Raw genomic sequence first — 18,506 nt, forward strand, 5'->3', positions numbered from 1 at the left:
TGTTACTTCTCTGTGAACATATCTCCAAGTCAAAAGCAACCCCTGCTGGGTGATTATCCACAGACAAGTGCCTTCCAGTAAAACTTGTTTACAAGCCAAATCCAGGAACCTGTCTGGTGACTTCTTTAAAGTAGATTGGAAGCTAGCAAATGTCACCCCACTAATTTAAGAAGTGAGGGAGAGAGAAAACAGGGAATTGCAGACCTATCAGTCAATGGGAAAATGCTAGAATCTATTCTAAAGGATGTGATAAATGGACAGTTGGATAATAATGACCTGACTGTACTTAGTCAACATGGATTTATGAATGGGAAATCATGTTTGATGAACGTGTTGGAATTTTTTGAGGATGTTATTAACAGAATTGATAAAAAGAGAGTTTGTGGATGTGTTATACTTGGATTTTCAGAAGGCTTTTGATAAATTACCCCACAGGAGGTTTGTTAGCAAAAATTAAAGCACATGGGATAGGAGGTAATATACTGGCATGGATTAAGGATTGTTTAACAGGCAGAAAGCAGAGAATAGGAATAAATGGGTCATTCATTAGCAGTCAGTGACTGGTGGGGTACCGCAGGGATCAATACTTAGGCCCCAGTTGTTCACAATATATATCAATGATTTGGTTTTGGGGACCAAATGCAATATTTCCAATTTCGCAGATGACACTAAACTAGGTGGGAATGTGTGTTGTGAGGAAGATGCAAAGTGGTTTCAAGGGGATTTGGACAGACTTAGTGAGTGGGCAAGAACATGGCAGATGGAATGTGGAAAAATGAGAGGTTATCCACTTTGGTAGGAGGAATAGATGTGCAGAGTAAGAGATTAGAAAGTGTAGATGTACAAAGGGACCTCGGTGTCCTTGTCAATAAGTCACTGATAGCTAACAAGCAATTGAGAAAGCTAATTGTATGTTAGCCTTTATCGCAAGAAGATTTGATTACAGGAGTAGTGAAGTCTTGCTTCAATTGTATAGAATTTTGGTGAGATCGCACCTGGAGTACTGTGTGCAGTTTTGGTCCCCTTACGTTAGGAATGATATTATTGCCATAGAGGGAGTACAACGAAGATTCACCAGACTTGTTCCTGGGATGGCGGGACTGTCCGATGAAGAGAGATTGGGGAAACTGGTCCTGTATTCTCTAGAGTTTCAACGAATGAGAGGTGATCTCATTGAAACCTACAAAATACTTAAAGAGATAGACAGGGTAGATGTAGGTAAGATGGGGAGTCTAGAATCAGGGGACACAATTTCAAAATAAGGAGGAAGCCACTTAGGACAGAGATGAGGAGAAATTTCTTTACTCAGAGGGTTGTGAATCTTTGGAATTCTCTACCCCAGAGGGCTGTGGAAGCTCAGTCATTGAGTATGTTTAAAACAGAGATTGACAGATTTCTAAATACCAATGATATAAGGGGATGTGAGGAAGTGTGGGAAAAAGGCATTGAAGTGGATAATCAGCCATGATCATACTGAATGGCAAAGCAGGCTTGATGGGCTGAATGGCCAACTCCTGTTCCTATGTTCCTCAAACACAAAGTTCATCAGCTCTTCAAGATTCCAGATGAATCAATGTCCATAATTCAACTATAAGTCCTTAAAACATATTTTACAAAAAAAATAGTAGTACTCTTGTAACATAGGAGTCAGCCTAGTGAACATTCTCTGAACTGCTTCCAATGCAAGTATATCCCTCCATAAATAAGGTGACCAAAACTGTAAACAGTACTCTAGGTGTGGTCTCACCAATGCCCTGTGCAGTTGTAGCAAGGCTTCCCCTCTTTTATACTCCAACCCCCTTGCAATAAAGGCCAACTTTCCATTTGTCTTCCTAATTACTTGCTGTACCTGCATGCTGAACTTTTGTGATTTGTGTACAAGAACACCCAGGTCCCTCTATACAGAGCATTCTGCAGTCTCTCTCCATTTAAATAATACCCTACTAATTTGGTGAAATACGATTTCACAAAACCATGTTGACTCTGCCTGATTGTATTGTGATTTTCTAGATGTCCTGCTACTAGCTCTTGAATAACAGATTCCAGCATTTTACCAGTGATAGATGTTAGGCTGCTTCCTGCTTTCTGTCTCCCGCCTTTCTTGATCAGAGGTGTTACATTTGTGCATTTCCAATCCACTGGGACCTTTCCAGAATCTAGAGAATTTTGGAAGATCACAGCTAATGCATCCATGATCTCTGCAGACACTTCCTTTACGATCCTCGGATGCCGGCCATCAGGCCCAGGGGAATTATCGGCCTTTAGTCCTATTAGTTTTCCCATTACTTTTTCTCTCGTGATAGTGATTGTTTTAAGTTCCTCCTTCCCCTTTGCCTCCTGATTTTCTGCTATTCTTGAGATGCTTTATGTGTTTTCTACTGTGAAGACAGATACAAAATACTTGTTCAAAGCCTCTGCCATTTCCTTGTTTCCCATTATTAATTCCCCAGTCTCTCCCTCGAAGAGACCAATGCTCACATCAGCTACTCTTTACCTTTTTATATATTTGTAGAAGATTTTACTGTCTGTTTTTATATTTCGTGCTAGTTTTCTCTCACACTACAATTTCTCCCCCTTTTTTTTAAGTCATCCTTTGTTAGTTTCCAAAATTTACCCAATCTTCCGGCCTCCCACTAATCTTTGTAGCATGAGATGCCTTTTCATTCAGTTTGATACCACTGAATGGATGGTGCATCCTTTTGATAGAGTCTTTCTTCCTCAATGTAACCTGACCAGTTGTATCCTAGGATGCTATGGGAAGCAAGGGAGGAGATTGCTGGGGCCCTGGCAGAGATTTTTGTATCATCGTTAGCTACGGGTGAGGTACCGGAAGACTGGAGGATAGCTAATGTAGTGCCTTTATTTAAGAAGGGCAGCGGGGATAAGCCAGGGAACTACAGGCTGGTGAGCCTTACATCAGTGGTGGGAAAGTTATTGGAAGGGATTCTGAGAGACAGGATTTATATGCATTTGGAAAGGCAAGGTCTGATTAGGGATAGTCAGCATGGCTTTGTGCGTGGGAAATCATGTCTCACAAATTTGAATGAGTTTCTGAGGAGATGACCAAGAGGATTGACGAGGGCAGGGCAATGGACATTGTCTACATGGACTTTAGCAAGGTCTTTGACAAGGTCCCACATGTAGGCTGGTCCAGAAGGTTCGAACACATGGGATCCAGGATGAGCTAGCAAATTGGATACAAAATTGGCTTGGTGATAGGAGACAGAGGGTGGTAGTGGAGGGTTGTTTTTCAGATTGGAGGCCAGTGACCAGTGGCGTGCTGCAGGGATCGGTGCTGGGCCCTCTGTTGTTTGTCATGTATATTAATGACTTGGATGTAAATGTAGGGGGCATGATTAGTAAGTTTGCAGATGACACCAAAATTGGTGGTATAGTGGACAGTGAAGAAGGTTGTCTAAGGTTGTCTAAGGTTACAACAGGATATAGATAAACAGGATATGGATCAACTGAGAAAGTGGGCAAGGGATTGGCAAATAGAATTTAACGCAGCCAAGTGCGAAATGATGCACTTTGTGAAGTTAAACCAGGGCAGGACATATACAGTGAATGACAGGGCCCTGGGGAGTGTTGTTGAGCAGAGAGACCTTGGGGTGCAAGTACATAGTGCCCTGAAAGTGGCAACACAGGTAGACAGGGTATGAAGAAGGCATATGGCATGCTTGCCTTCATCAGCCGAGGCATTGAGTACAAGAGTTGGGATATCGTGTTACAGTTATACATGACGTTGGTTAGGCCGCATTTGGAGTACTGTGTTCAGTTCTGATCGCCGCACTGCAGGAAAGATGTGATTTAGAACAAAGGACAAAGAACAAAGAAAATTACAGCACAGGAACAGGCCCTTCGGCCCTCCAAGCCAGCGCCGATCCAGATCCTCTATCTAAACATGACGCCTATTTTTTAAGGGTCTGTATCTCTTTACTTCCTGCCCATTCATGTATCTGTCTAGATACATCTTAAAAGACGCCATCGTGCCTGCGTCTACCACCTCCGCTGGCAACGCGTTCCAGGCACCCCCCACCCTCTGCGTAAAGATCTTTCCACGCATATCCCCCCTAAACTTTTCCCCTTTCACTTTGAACTCGTGACCCCTCGTAATTGAATCCCCCACTCTGGGAAAAAGCTTCTTGCTATCCAACCTGTCTATACCTCTCACGATTTTGTACACCTCAATCAGGTCCCCCCTTAAACTCCGTCTTTCCAATGAAAATAATCCTAATCTACTCAACCTCTCTTCATAACTAGCGCCCTCCATACCAGGCAACATCCTGGTGAACCTCCTCTGCACCCTATCCAAAGCATCCACATCCTTTTGGTAATGTGGCGACCAGAACTGCACGCAGTATTCCAAATGTGGCCGAACCAAAGTCCTATACAACTGTAACATGACCTGCCAACTCTTGTACTCAATACCCCGTCCGATGAAGGAAAGCATGCCGTATGCCTTCTTTACCATTCTATTGACCTGCGTTGCCACCTTCAGGGAACAATGGACCTGAACACCCAAATCTCTCTGTACATCAATTTTCCCCAGGACTTTTCCATTTACTGTATAGTTCACTCTTGAATTGGATCTTCCAAAATGCATCACCTCGCATTTGCCCTGATTGGACTCCATCTGCCATTTCTCTGCCCAACTCTCCAGTCTATCTATATTCTGCTGTATTCTCTGACAGTCCCCTTCACTATCTGCTACTCCACCAATCTTAGTGTCGTCTGCAAACTTGCTAATCAGACCACCTATACTTTCCTCCAAATCATTTATGTATATCACAAACAACACTGGTCCCAGCACAGATCCCTGTGGAACACCACTGGTCACATGTCTCCATTTTGAGAAACTCCCTTCTACTGCTACTCTCTGTCTCCTGTTGCCCAGCCAGTTCTTTATCCATCTAGCTGGTACACCTTGGACACCAAGCGCCTTCACTTTCTCCATCAGCCTACCATGGGGAACCTTATCAAACGCCATACTGAAGTCCATGTATATGACATCTACAGCCCTTCCCTCATCAATCAACTTTGTCACTTCCTCAAAGAATTCTATTAAGTTGGTAAGACATGACCTTCCCTGCACAAAACCATGTTGCCTATCACTGATAAGCCCATTTTCTTCCAAATGGGAATAGATCCTATCCCTCAGTAACTTCTCCAGCAGCTTCCCTACCACTGACGTCAGGCTCACCGGTCTATAATTACCTGGATTATCCCTGCTACCCTTCATAAACAAGGGGACAACATTAGCAATTCTCCAGTCCTCCGGGACCTCACCCGTGTTTAAGGATGCTGCAAAGATATCTGTTAAGGCCCCAGCTATTTCCTCTCTTGCTTCCCTCAGTAACCTGGGATAGATTCCATCCGGACCTGGGGACTTGTCCACCTTAATGCCTTTTAGAATACCCAACACTTCCTCCCTCCTTATGCCGACTTGACCTAGAGTAATCAAACATCTGTTCCTAACCTCAACATCCTTCATGTCCCTCTCCTTGGTGAATACCGATGCAAAGGACTCGTTTAGAATCTCACCCATTTTCTCTGACTCCACGCATAACTTTCCTCCTTTGTCCTTCAGTGGGCCAATCCTTTCTCTAGTTACCCTCTTGCTCCTTATATATGAATAAAAGGCTTTGGGATTTTCCTTAACCCTGTTTGCTAAAGATATTTCATGACCCCTTTTAGCCCTCTTAATTCCTCGTTTCAGATTGGTCCTACATTCCCGATATTCTTTCAAAGCTTCGTCTTCCTTCAGCCACCTAGACCTTATGTATGCTTCCTTTTTCCTCTTAGCCAGTCTCACAATTTCACCTGTCATCCATGGTTCCCTAATCTTGCCATTTCTATCCCTCATTTTCACAGGAACATGTCTCTCCTGCACGCTAATCAACCTCTCTTTTAAAGCCTCCCACATATCAAATGTGGATTTACCTTCAAACAGCTGCTCCCAATCTACATTCCCCAGCTCCTGCCGAATTTTGGTATAGTTGGCCTTCCCCCAATTTAGCACTCTTCCTTTGGGACCACTCTCGTCTTTGTCCATGAGTATTTTAAAGCTTACGGAATTGTGATCACTATTCCCAAAGTAGTCCCCTACTGAAACTTCAACCACCTGGCCGGGCTCATTCCCCAACACCAGGTCCAGTATGGCCCCTTCCCGAGTTGGACTATTTACATACTGCTCTAGAAAACCCTCCTGGATGCTCCTGACAAATTCTGCTCCATCTGGACCTCTAACACTAAGTGAATCCCAGTCAATGTTGGGAAAATTGAAATCTCCTATCACCACCACCCTGTTGCTCCTACATCTTTCCATAATCTGTTTACATATTTGGACCTCTATCTCACGCTCGCTGTTGGGAGGCCTGTAGTACAGCCCCAACATTGTTACCGCACCCTTCCTATTTCTGAGTTCTGCCCATATTGCCTCACTGCTCGAGTCCTCCATAGTGCCGTCCTTCAGCACAGCTGTGATATCCTCTTTGACCAGTACTGCAACTCCTCCACCCCTTTTACCTCCCTCTCGATCCCGCCTGAAGAATCAATATCCTGGGATATTTAGTTGCCAATCATGCCCTTCCCTCAACCAAGTCTCAGTAATAGCAATAACATCATACTCCCAGGTACTAATCCAAGCCCTAAATTCATCTGCCTTACCTACTACACTTCTTGCAATAAAACAAATGCACCTCAGACCAACACCTCCATTGCGTTCATCATCTGCTCCCTGCCTACTCTTCCCCTTAGTCACGCTGACTTAATTATCTAGTTCCTTACAGGCTTTCGTTACTACCTCCTTACTGTCCACTGACCTCCTCATTTGGTTCCCATCCCCCTGCCACATTAGTTTAAACCCTCCCCAACAGTGTTAGCAAAAGCTCTCCCAAGGACATTGGTTCCAGTCCGGCCCAGGTGTAGACCATCCAATTTGTAATAGTCCCACCTCCCCCAGAACCGGTCCCAATGTCCCAAAAATCTGAACCCCTCCTTCCTGCACCATCTCTCAAGCCACGCATTCATCCTGACTATTCTTTCATTTCTACTCTGACTATCACGTGGCACTGGTAGCAATCCTGAGATTACTACCTCTGAGGTCCTACTTTTTAACTTGGCTCCTAACTCCCTTAATTCTGTTTGTAGGACCTCATCCCGTTTTTTACCTATATCATTGGTGCCTATGTGCACAATGACAACTGGCTGTTCACCCTCCCCCTTCAGAATGTTCTGCAGCCGATCTGAGACATCTCTGACCCGTGCACCTGGGAGGCAACATACCATTCGGGAGTCTCGTTTTCGACCACAGAACCGCCTATCTACTCCCCTTACAATCAAATCCCTGATGACTATAGCCCTTCAACTCTTTTACCCGCCCTTCCAAACAGCAGAGCCAGCCACGGTGCCATGAACCTGGCTACTGCTGCCTTCCCCTGGTGAGCCATCTCCCTCAACAGTATCCAAAATGGTATACCTGTTGTGGAGGGATTTGACCGCAGGGGACACCTGCGCTGCCTTCCTCCTCTTTCTCTGCCTTTTGGTCACCCATTCCCTTTCTCCCTCAGCAATCCTAATCTGCGGTGTGACCAATTCGCTGAACGTGCTATCCACGACCTCCTCAGCATCGCGCATGCTCCAAAGTGAGTCCATCCGCAGCTCCAGAGCCGTCATGCGGTCTAACAAGAGCTGCAGCTGGACACACTTCCTGCACGTGAAGGAGTCTGGGACATCAGCCGTGTCCCTGAGCTCCCACATTGAGCAAGAGGAGCATGACACAGGTCTGAGATCTCCTGCCATTTTTAATCTTAAGCTTAACTTAGTTAAATGAAAAAGGAACGAAAAGCTTTTACCAATCACACGATAAAAAAAAAGGGAAATAGAAAATGCCTTACCTTATCTACACACCACCGAGTCCTTTTTTTTTTGGTTAGAGGAGGAGGGCGGGTGGGAGACTCTACCCGTGTAGTGTCTCGGGTTCAGAAACGGCCCAAATATATAGGGTTTTACTTACCCAGCAGCCCCCTGGTCTCCGCCGAAAACAAAAGGAAATTAAGTTTACTTTGAAACTGACCTTCCCAGCTGATCACTCGCTCGCACTCTCTGCTCCCGAATAAGCTGCTGCAATGAAAGGCAAGTTATTTTAAATGGCCCAAATATATAGGGTTTTACTTACCCAGCAGCCCCCTGGTCTCCACCGAAAACAAAAGGAAATTAAGTTTACTTTGAAACTGACCTTCCCAGCTGATCACTTGCTCGCACTCTCTGCTCCCGAATAAGCTGCTGCAATGAAATTAAGCAAGAGAGGGTGCAGAAAAGATTCACAAGAATGTTGCCTGGTTTGGAGGACTTGAGTTATAAAGAGAGATTGGATAGGCTGGGTCTGTTTTCCCTGGAGCGAAGAAGGCTGAGAGGGGACATGACAGAGGTACATAAAATTATGAGAGGCATAGATAGGGTAGATAGCCAGAGTCTGTTTCCCATGGTAGGGGTGACTAAAACTAGAGGGCATAGATTTAAGGTGAGAGGGAGGAGGTTTAAAGGGGATCAAAGGGGTAAATTTTTCACACAAAGAATAGTGGGTATCTGGAATGAGCTGCCTGAGGAGGTGGTGGAGGCAGGAACAGTAGCAACATTTAAGAGGCATCTGGACAGGTACTTGAATGAGCAAGGCATAGAGGGATATGGAATTAATGCAGGCAGGTGGGATTAGTATAGATAGGCATTATGGTCGGCATGGACGCGGTGGGCCGAAGGGCCTGTTTCTATGCTGTACGACTGTATGACTCTACTATGACTATGAGATGTTTAATTAATGCTCTCTCATTACACATTATCAGATCCAAAGTAGCCTGGTAGGTTCTAAATGTATTGCGAAAAACAGTCCCAAATATACTGTATGAACACGCCCTCTCGGCTACCTTTTCCAATTTGATTTGTCCAATCGATGTGAAGATTGAAATCACCCACGATTCTTGCCGTACCTTTCTTGCAAGCCCCCATTGCCTGATGTATGCTCTGTCCTACTTTGCAGCTACTTTTAGGGGGCCTATAAAGTACTCCCACCTGTGACTTCTTTCCTTTGCTATTTCTTATCACTACCCAAACTGATTCTACATCTTGATGTTCTGAACTAAGATCATTTCTCACTATTGTACTGATCCTTTATTAACAGAGCTACCCCCACCTCCATTTCCTTTCCTCCTGTCCCTCCGAAATGTCAAGTACTCTTGAATATTCAGGTCCCAGCTTTGGTCACCTTGCAGCCATGAGCTATCATATCATATCATACTCACGTATTTCTATTTGTGCCATCAATTCATCCGTCTTGTTGTGAATGCTGCGAGCATTCAGATAAAGAGCCTTTAATTCTGTCTCCTTACCATTTTTGCCTACTCTGACCTTATTTGGTGGTGCACTCTTATGTTTGTCCGCTCTGTCCCTTCCTGTCACATGCTGGTTCTCAGTAACTGTATCATTACCCTGCACTATTTCCTTGTCCTTTCTCATTAACTTTCCACATCTCCCCTCACATGAAGCTTTCCCCCCACCTCCCCCAACAACTACTTAGTTTAAAGCCCTCTCTACCGGTCTAGTCATAGAACATAGAACGTAGAACAGTACAGCACAGTACAGGCCCTTCGGCCCACGATGTTGTGCCGAACCTTTAACCTACTCTAAGATCAAACTAACTACCTACCCTTCATTCTACTATCATCCATGTACCTATCCAAGAGTCGCTTAAATGTCCCTAATGTATCTGCTTCTACTACCACCGCTGGCAGCGCATTCCACACACCCACCACTCTCTGTGTAAAGAACCTACCTCTGACATCTCCCCGAAACCTTCCTCCAATCACCTTAAAATTATGCCCCCTGGTGATAGCCCTTTCCACCCTGGGAAAAAGTCTCTGGCTATCCACTCTATCTATGCCTCTCATCATCTTGTACCCCTCTATCAAGTCACCTCTCATCCTTCTTCGCTCCAATGAGAAAAGCCCCAGCTCCCTCAATCTTTCTTTGTAAGACATGCCTTCCAGTCCAGGCAGCATCCTGGTAAATCTCCTCTGCACCCTCTCCAAAGCTTCCACATCCTTCCGATAATGAGGCGACCAGAACTGAACACAATATTCCAAGTGTGGTCGAACCAGGGCCTTATAGAGCTGCAGCATAACCTCGCGGCTCTTAAACTCAATCCCCCTGTTAATGAAAGCCAACACACCATACGCCTTCTTAACAACCCTATCAACTTGGGTGGCAACTTTGAGCGATCTATGGACATGGACCCCAAGATCCCTCTGTTCCTCCACACTACCAAGAATCCTGTCTTTAAGCCTGTATTCAGCATTCAAGTTCGACCTTCCAAAATGAATCACTTCACACTTTTCCAGGTTGAACTCCATCTGCCACTTCTCAGCCCAGCTCTGCATCCTGTCAATGTCCTGTTGCAACCTACAACAGCCTTCCACACTATCCACAACTCCAGCAACCTTTGTGTCATCGACAAACTTACTAACCCAGCCTTCCACTTCCTCATACAAGTCATTTATAAAAATCACAAAGAGCAGAGGTCCCAGAACAGATCCTTGTGGAACACCACTGGTCACCGAGCTCCATGCTGAATACTTTCCATCTACTACCACCCTCTGTCTTCTATGGGCCAGCCAATTCTGTATCCAGACAGCCAAATCTCCCTGTATCCCATGCCTCCTTACTTTCTGAATGAGCCTACCATGGGGAACCTTATCAAACGCCTTGCTAAAATCCATATACACCACATCCACTGCTCTTCCTTCATCAATATGTTTTGTCACATCTTCAAAGAATTCAGTAAGGCTTGTGAGGCATGACCTGCCCCTCACAAAGCCATGCTGACTATCTCGAATCAAACCATGCTTTTCCAAATAATCATAAATCCTGTCTCTCAGAATCCTCTCCAATAATTTGCCCACTACCGACGTAAGACTGACTGGTCTATAATCCCCAGGGTTATCCCTATTCCCTTTCTTGAACAAGGGAACAACATTTGCCACCCTCCAATCATCCGGTACTACTCCAGTGGACAGTGAGGACGCAAAGATCATCGCCAAAGGCGCGGCAATCTCTTCCCTCGCTTCCCGTAATATCCTTGGGTATATCCCGTCTGGCCCCGGGGACTTATCTATCCTCATATCATTCAAAATTTCCAGCATGGACAATGGTCCCAGCACAGCTCAGCTGAAAGTCATCCCAATGGTACAGCAGAGTAAACCAAACTAGCAGTATAACTCTGACTTGTGGTTACTGATTTTTAATTGGCATTTGTTCCATGAATACATCCAATGATACCCCATATTTTGTACTCCCCACTGCTCTCAAGAAAACAATAAAAACCTCATTTTATTTGCAGGTCGCTCCAGGAATAAAGAATTTGACTAAGTTGAAGATTCTTGGTTTGACTGGGAACAGGTTCCGGGCTTTTCCCCAGGAGATTTGCTCTGTGGAATCCCTGGAAAAACTGTACCTGGGACAAGATCATGGGATGAAATTCATCCACATACCTGAGGAAATTTCCCGACTTGTGGTAAGAGATAGAAAACTGTAGAGTATCAAAGCTCAGTGAGCTCTGACAGGACGAGCTATGGGTAGTCTGGGGTAGGGGACACTGCTGTGATGATTGGCTGCGAATCTGGTCTGTCAATGCCCAATTCTCCCTATGGCATAAGCCGAGGCATTGGAATTGCAGCTGCGGCTAACTGAAAACTAGTAAATCTCTTGTAAGTTTCCATATGTTGGTCAAAAGGTAAGAGCCAGATTGAAATGCCTGGTTATCTTTACTTGTTATGCTAGTTTTCCATCTGCCAAGGCAGTAAATGTTTCAGAAATAAAAACAAGAAATGCTGGAATCACTCAGCAGGTCTGGCAGCATCTGTGGAAAGAGAAGCAGAGTTAACGTTTCGGGTCAGTGACCCGAAACGTTAACTCTGCTTCTCTTTCCACAGATGCTGCCAGACCTGCTGAGTGATTCCAGCATTTCTTGTTTTTATTTCAGATTTCCAGCATCCGCAGTATTTTGCTTTTATTTTAGTAAATGTTTCAGTCCTGGCTCAGTTGGTAGCACTCTCAGCTCTGAGTCAGAAAGTTCTCGGTTCAAGTTCCACTCAGAATCACAGAAGGAGGCCATTCGACCCATCGTGTCTGCACCAGCTCTCTGAAAGAGCAATTTACTTAGTGCCATTCCCCTGCCTTCTCCCCATAACCCTGCACATTCTTCCTTTTCATATAACTGTCTAATTCCCTTTCGAATACTTCAGTTGAACCTGCCTCCACCACATTCTCAGGCCGCTCGCTGTGTGAAAAAGTTTTTCCTCATGTCACTTTTACTTCTCTGACCCATTAAATCTGTGCCCTTTCCTTCTCAATCCTTTCATGAGTGGGAACAGTTTCTCTCTATCTACTCTGTCCAGACCCCTCATGATTTTGAATACCTCGATCAAATCATCTCTCAGCCTTCCCTTCCCCAAGGAAAACAGTCCTAACTTCTCCAATCTGTCTTCATAACTGAAATTCCTCATCCCTGGAACCATTCTCCTGAATCTTTTCTGTACTCTCTCCAATGCCCTCACATCTTTCCTGAAGTGCGGCGCCCAGAACTGGACACAATACTCCAGCTGAGGCCGAACTAGTGTCTTATACAAGTTCAACAGAACTTCCTTGCTCTTGTACTCTATGCTCCTATTAATAAAGCCCAGAATACTGTATGCTTTATTAACTGCTCTCTCAACCTGTCCTGCCACCTTCAATGACTTATGCACACATACACCCAGATCCCTCTGCTCCTGCACTCCCTTTAGAATTAGTTTAGTTTAGTTTAGAGATACAGCACTGAAACAGGCCCTTCGGCCCACCGAGTCTGTGCCGACCATCAACCACCCATTTATACTAATCCTACACTAATCCCATATTCCTACCACATCCCCACCTGTCCCTATATTTCCCTGCCATCTACCTATACTAGGGGCAATTTATAATGGCCAATTTACCTATCAACCTGCAAGTCTTTTGGCTGTGGGAGGAAACCGGAGCACCCGGAAAAAACCCACGCAGACACAGGGACACAGGGAGAACTTGCAAACTCCACACAGGCAGTACCCAGAATGGAACCCGGGTCACTGGAGCTGTGAGGCTGCGGTGCTAACCACTGCGCCACTGTGCCACCCAATTGTACCCTTTATTTTATATTGTCTCTCCATGTTCTTCCTATCAAAATGAATCACTTCCCATTTCTCTGCATTGAGCTTCATCTGCCACCTGACCACCCATTCCACCTACTTATCTACACTATCCTCCTCACAGTTCACAATGCTTCCAAGTTTCGTATCATCCACAAAATTTAAAATTGTGCCCTGCACGCGAGAGACTTGAGCACAAGTGCAGTACCTAGTGAGTGCTATACTGTCAGAGGTGCTGTCTATCGGATGAGATATTAAATTGAGGCCCATCTGCCCTCTCAGGTGGATGTTAAAGATCCTATGGCACTATTTTGAAGAAGACCAGAGGTGTTCTCCCCGGGGTCCTGGGGCCAATATTTATCCTTCCATCAACATCACAGAAAACAGATTATTTGGTTACTACCACTTTGATGTTTTTAGCATCTTGCTGTCTGCAATTGGCTGCCACATTTCCTACAATACAACAGTGAATACACTTCAAAAGTACTTCATTGACTGTAAAGCGCTTTGAGATGTACAGTAGTCATGAAAGGAGCTATATAAATGCAACTCTTGATTTTTTTTTCTCCAGTAATGGTCAGTGTCCTGTAATCAGGCACCAATAAGGATCAGTGTCCACTAATCGGGCCCCAGATAGGATCAGTGTCCTGTAATCAGGCCCCAGGTAGGATCAGTGTCCTGTAATCAGGCAGCTGTAAGGATATGTCTTCTGTAATCAGGCCCCTGTAAGGGTCAGTATCCTGTAATCAGGCCCCTGTAAGGGCATGTATCATGTAATCAGGCCCCAATAAGGATCAGTGTCCTGTAATCAGGCCCCTGTAAGGGTGAGTGTCCTGTAATCAGGCCCCAATAAGGATCGGTCCTGTAATCAGGCCTCAGTAAGGATCAGTGTCCTGTAATCAGGCCCCAATAAGGATCAGTGTCCTGTATTCAGGCCCCTGTAAGGGTCTGTGTCCTGGAATCAGCCCCCAGTAAGGGTCAGTGTCCTGTGATCAGGCGCTAATAAGGATCAGTGTCCTGTAATCAGGCCCCTGTAAGGGTTAGTGTCCTGTAATCAGGCCCTTGGAAGAGTCAGTGTCCTGTAATCAGGCCCCTTTAAGGGTCAGTGTCCTGTAATCAGGCCCCAATAAGGATCAGTGTCCTGGAATCAGGCCCCAAGAAGGATCAGTGTCCTGTAATCAGGCGCCAGTAAGGGTCAGTGTCCTGTATTCAGGTCCCAATAAGGATCAGTGTCCTGTAATCAGGCCCCAATAAGGATCAGTGTCCTGTAATCAGGCCCCAATAAGGATCAGCGTCCTGTAATGAGGCCCCAATAAGGATCAGTGTGCTGTAATCAGGCCCCTGTAAGGGTCAGTTTCCTGTAATCAGGCCCCAGTAAGGGTCAGTGTCCTGTATTCAGGCCCCAATAAGGATCAGTGTCCTGTAATCAGGTCCCTGTAAGGATCAGTGCCCTGTAATCAGGCCCCAGTAAGGGTCAGTGTCCTGTATTCAGGCCCCAATAAGGATCAGTGTCCTGTAATCAGGCCCCTTTAAGGGTCAGTGTCCTGTAATCAGGCCCCAATAAGGATCAGTGTCCTATAATCAGGCCCCTGTAAGGGTCAGGGTCCGCAAATCAGGCCCCAGTAAGGGTCAGTGTCCAGTAATCAAGCCCCAGTAAGGGTTAGTGTCTTGTAGTTAAGCCCCAATAAGGGTCAGTGTCCTGTAATCAGGCTCCTGTAAGGATCAGTGTCCTGTAATCAGGCCCCTGTAAGGGTCAGTGTCCTGTAATCAGGCGCCAATAAGGATGTGTCCTGTAAACAGGCCCCTGTAAGGGACAGTGTCCTGTAATCAGGCCCCTGTAAGGGTCAGTGTCCTGTAATCATGCCCCAGAAAGGATCAGTGTCTTGTAATCAGGCCCCTGTAAGGGTCAGTATCCTGTAATCAGGCCCCTGTAAGGGTCAGTGTCCTTTAATCAGGCTCCAATAAGGATCAGTGTCCTGTAATCAGGCCCCTGTAAGGGTCTGTGTCCTGTAATCAGGTCCCAATAAGGATCAGTGTCCTGTAATCAGGCTCCTGTAAGGGTCAGCGTCCTGTAATGAGGCCCCAATAAGGATCAGTGTGCTGTAATCAGGCCCCTGTAAGGGTCAGTTTCCTGTAATCAGGCCCCTGTAAGGATCAGTGTCCTGTATTCAGGCCCCAATAAGGATCAGTGTCCTGTATTCAGGCTCCAATAAGGATCAGTGTCCTGTACTGAGGCCCCAATAAGGATCAGTGTCCTGTAATCAGGCTCCTGTAAGGGTCAGCGTCCTGTAATGAGGCCCCAATAAGGATCAGTGTCTTGTAACCAGGGCCCTGTAAGGATCAGTGCCCTGTAATCAGGCCCCAGTAAGGGTCAGTGTCCTGTATTCAGGCCCCAATAAGGATCAGTGTCCTGTAATCAGGCCCCTTTAAGGGTCAATGTCCTGTAATCAGGCCCCAATAAGGATCAGTGTCCTGGAATCAGGCCCCTGTAAGGGTCAGTGTCCTGTAATCAGGCCCCAATAAGGGTCAGTGTCCTGTAATCAAGCTCCTGTAAGGGTCAGCGTCCTATAATCAGGCCCCTGTAAGGGTCAGTGTCCTCAAATCAGGCCCCAGTAAGGGTTAGTGTCTTGTAATCAAGCCCCAATAAGGGTCAGTGTCCTGTAATCAGGCTCCTGTAAGGATCAGTGTCCTGTAATCAGGCCCCTGTAAGGGTCAGTGTCCTGTAATCAGGCCCCTGTAAGGATCAGTCCTGTAAACAGGCCCCTGTAAGGGACAGTGTCCTGTAATCAGGCCCAATCAGGGTCAGTGTCCTGTAATCAGATCCCTGTGAGGGTCAGTGTCCTGTAATCAGGCCCCAGGTAGGATCAGTGTCCTGTAATCAGGCAGCTGTAAGGGTCAGTCTTCTGTAATCAGGCCCCTGTAAGGGTCAGTGTCCTGTAATCATGCCCCAGAAAGGATCAGTGTCTTGTAATCAGGCCCCTGTAAGGGTCAGTATCTTGTAATCAGGCCCCTTTAAGGGCCTGTGTCCTGTAATCAGGCTCCAATAAGAATCAGTGTCCTGTAATCAGGCCCCTGTAAGGGTCAGTGTCCTGTAATCAGGCCCCAATAAGGGTCAGTGTCCTGTAATCAGGCCCCAATAAGGATCGGTCCTGTAATCAGGCCTCAATAAGGATCAGTGTCCTGTAATCAGGCCCCAGTAAGGGACAATGTCCTGTGATCAGGCCCTTGGAAGAGTCAGTGTCCTGTAATCAGGCCACTTTAAGGGTCAGTGTCCTGTAATCAGGCCCCAATAAGGATCAGTGTCCTGGAATCAGGCCCCTGTAAGGGTCAGTGTCCTGTAATCAGGCGCCAGTAAGGGTCAGTGTCCTGTATTCTCAGTGTCCTGTAATCAGGCCCCAATAAGGATCAGTGTCCTGGAATCAGGCCCCTGTAAGGGTCAGTGTCCTGTAATCAGGCGCCAGTAAGAGTCAGTGTCCTGTATTCAGGCCCCAATAAGGATCAGTGTCCTGTAATCAGGCCCCAATAAGGATCAGTGTCCTGTAATCAGGCTCCTGTAAGGGTCAGCGTCCTGTAATGAGGCCCCAATAAGGATCAGTGTGCTGTAAACAGGCCCCTGTAAGGGTCAGTTTCCTGTAATCAGGCCCCTGTAAGGATCCGTGTCCTGTAACCAGGGCCCTGTAAGGATCTGTGTCCTGTAATCAGGCCCCAGTAAGGGTCAGTGTCCTGTTATCAGGCCCCAATAAGGATCAGTGTCCTGTAATCAGGCCCCTGTAAGGGTCAGTGTCCTGTAATCAGGCCCCAATAAGGATCAGTGTCCTGGAATCAGGCCCCTGTAAGGGTCAGTGTCCTGCAATCAGGCCCCAATAAGGGTCAGTGTCCTGTAATCAGGCTCCTGTAAGGGTCAGCATCCTATAATCAGGCCCCTGTAAGGGTCAGTGTCCTCAAATCAGGCCCCAGTAAGAGTCAGTGTCCTGTAAACAGGCCCCTGTAAAGGACAGTGTCCTGTAATCAGGCCCAATCAGGGTCAGTGTCCTGTAATCAGATCCCTGTGAGGGTCAGTGTCCTGTAATCAGGCCCCAGGTAGGATCAGTGTCCTGTAATCAGGCAGCTGTAAGGGTCAGTGTCCTGTAATCATGCCCCAGAAAGGATCAGTGTCTTGTAATCAGGCCCCTGTAAGGGTCAGTATCCTGTAATCAGGCTCCAATAAGGATCAGTGTCCTGTAATCAGGCCCCTGTAAGGGTCAGTGTCCTGTAATCAGGCCCCAATAAGGGTCAGTGTCCTGTAATCAGGCCCCAATAAGGATCGGTCCTCTAATCAGGCCTCAATAAGGATCAGTGACCTGTAATCAGGCCCCAGTAAGGGACAATGTCCTGTGATCGGGCGCCAATAAGGATCAGTGTCCTGTAATCTGGCCCCTGTAAGGGTTAGTGTCCTGTAATCAGGCCCTTGGAAGGTTCAGTGTCCTGTAATCAGGCACCTTTAAGGGTCAGTGTCCTGTAATCAGGCCCCAATAAGGATCAGTGTCCTGTATTCAGACCCCTGTAAGGGTCAGTGTCCTGTAATCAGGCGCCAGTAAGGGTCAGTGTCCTGTATTCAGGCCCCAATAAGGATCAGTGTCCTGTAATGAGGCTCCAATAAGGATCAGTGTCCTGTAATCAGGCCCCAATAAGGATCAATATCCGATAATCAGGCTCCTGTAAGGGTCAGTGTCCTGTAATGAGGCCCCAGGTAGGATTAGTGTCCTGTAATCAGGCAGCTGTATGGGTCTGTCTTCTGTAATCAGGCCCCTGTCAGGGTCAGTGTTCTGTAATCAGGCCCCAGAAAGGATCAGTGTCTTGTAATCAGGCTCCTGTAAGGGCCTGTGTCCTGTCAGCAGGCCCCAATAAGGATCAGTGTCCTGTAATCAGGCCCCTGTAAGGGTTAGTGTCCTGTAATCAGGCCCTTGCAAGGTTCAGTGTCCTGTAATCAGGCACCTTTAAGGGTCAGTGTCCTGTAATCAGGCTCCAATAAGGATCAGTGTCCTGTAATCAGGCTCCCGTAAGGGTCAGTGTCCTGTAATCAGGCCCCAGAAAGGATCAGTGTCTTGTAATCAGGCTCCTGTAAGGGCCTGTGTCCTGTCAGCAGGCCCCAATAAGGATCAGTGTCCTGTAATCAGGCCCCTGTAAGGGTTAGTGTCCTGTAATCAGGCCCTTGCAAGGTTCAGTGTCCTGTAATCAGGCACCTTTAAGGGTCAGTGTCCTGTAATCAGGCTCCAATAAGGATCAGTGTCCTGTAATCAGGCTCCCGTAAGG

The 18,506-nt window shown here is 46.4% G+C and overlaps 1 protein-coding gene across 1 annotated transcript in view; it reads left to right on the plus strand.

Moving 5' to 3' along the window:
- Positions 1-18,506, plus strand: part of LOC137375104 (leucine-rich repeat and IQ domain-containing protein 4-like) — a 77,864-nt gene that overhangs the window by 18,564 nt on the left and 40,794 nt on the right. The window contains exon 2 of the mRNA XM_068041732.1: positions 11,393-11,566. Coding sequence (XP_067897833.1) covers positions 11,393-11,566 — 174 coding nt within the window. The remainder of the gene's footprint in view (positions 1-11,392; positions 11,567-18,506) is intronic.

The sequence above is a fragment of the Heterodontus francisci genome, chromosome 11 (genome assembly GCF_036365525.1).
Source record: "Heterodontus francisci isolate sHetFra1 chromosome 11, sHetFra1.hap1, whole genome shotgun sequence".
In the NCBI taxonomy this organism is placed as follows: Eukaryota; Metazoa; Chordata; class Chondrichthyes; order Heterodontiformes; family Heterodontidae; genus Heterodontus; species Heterodontus francisci.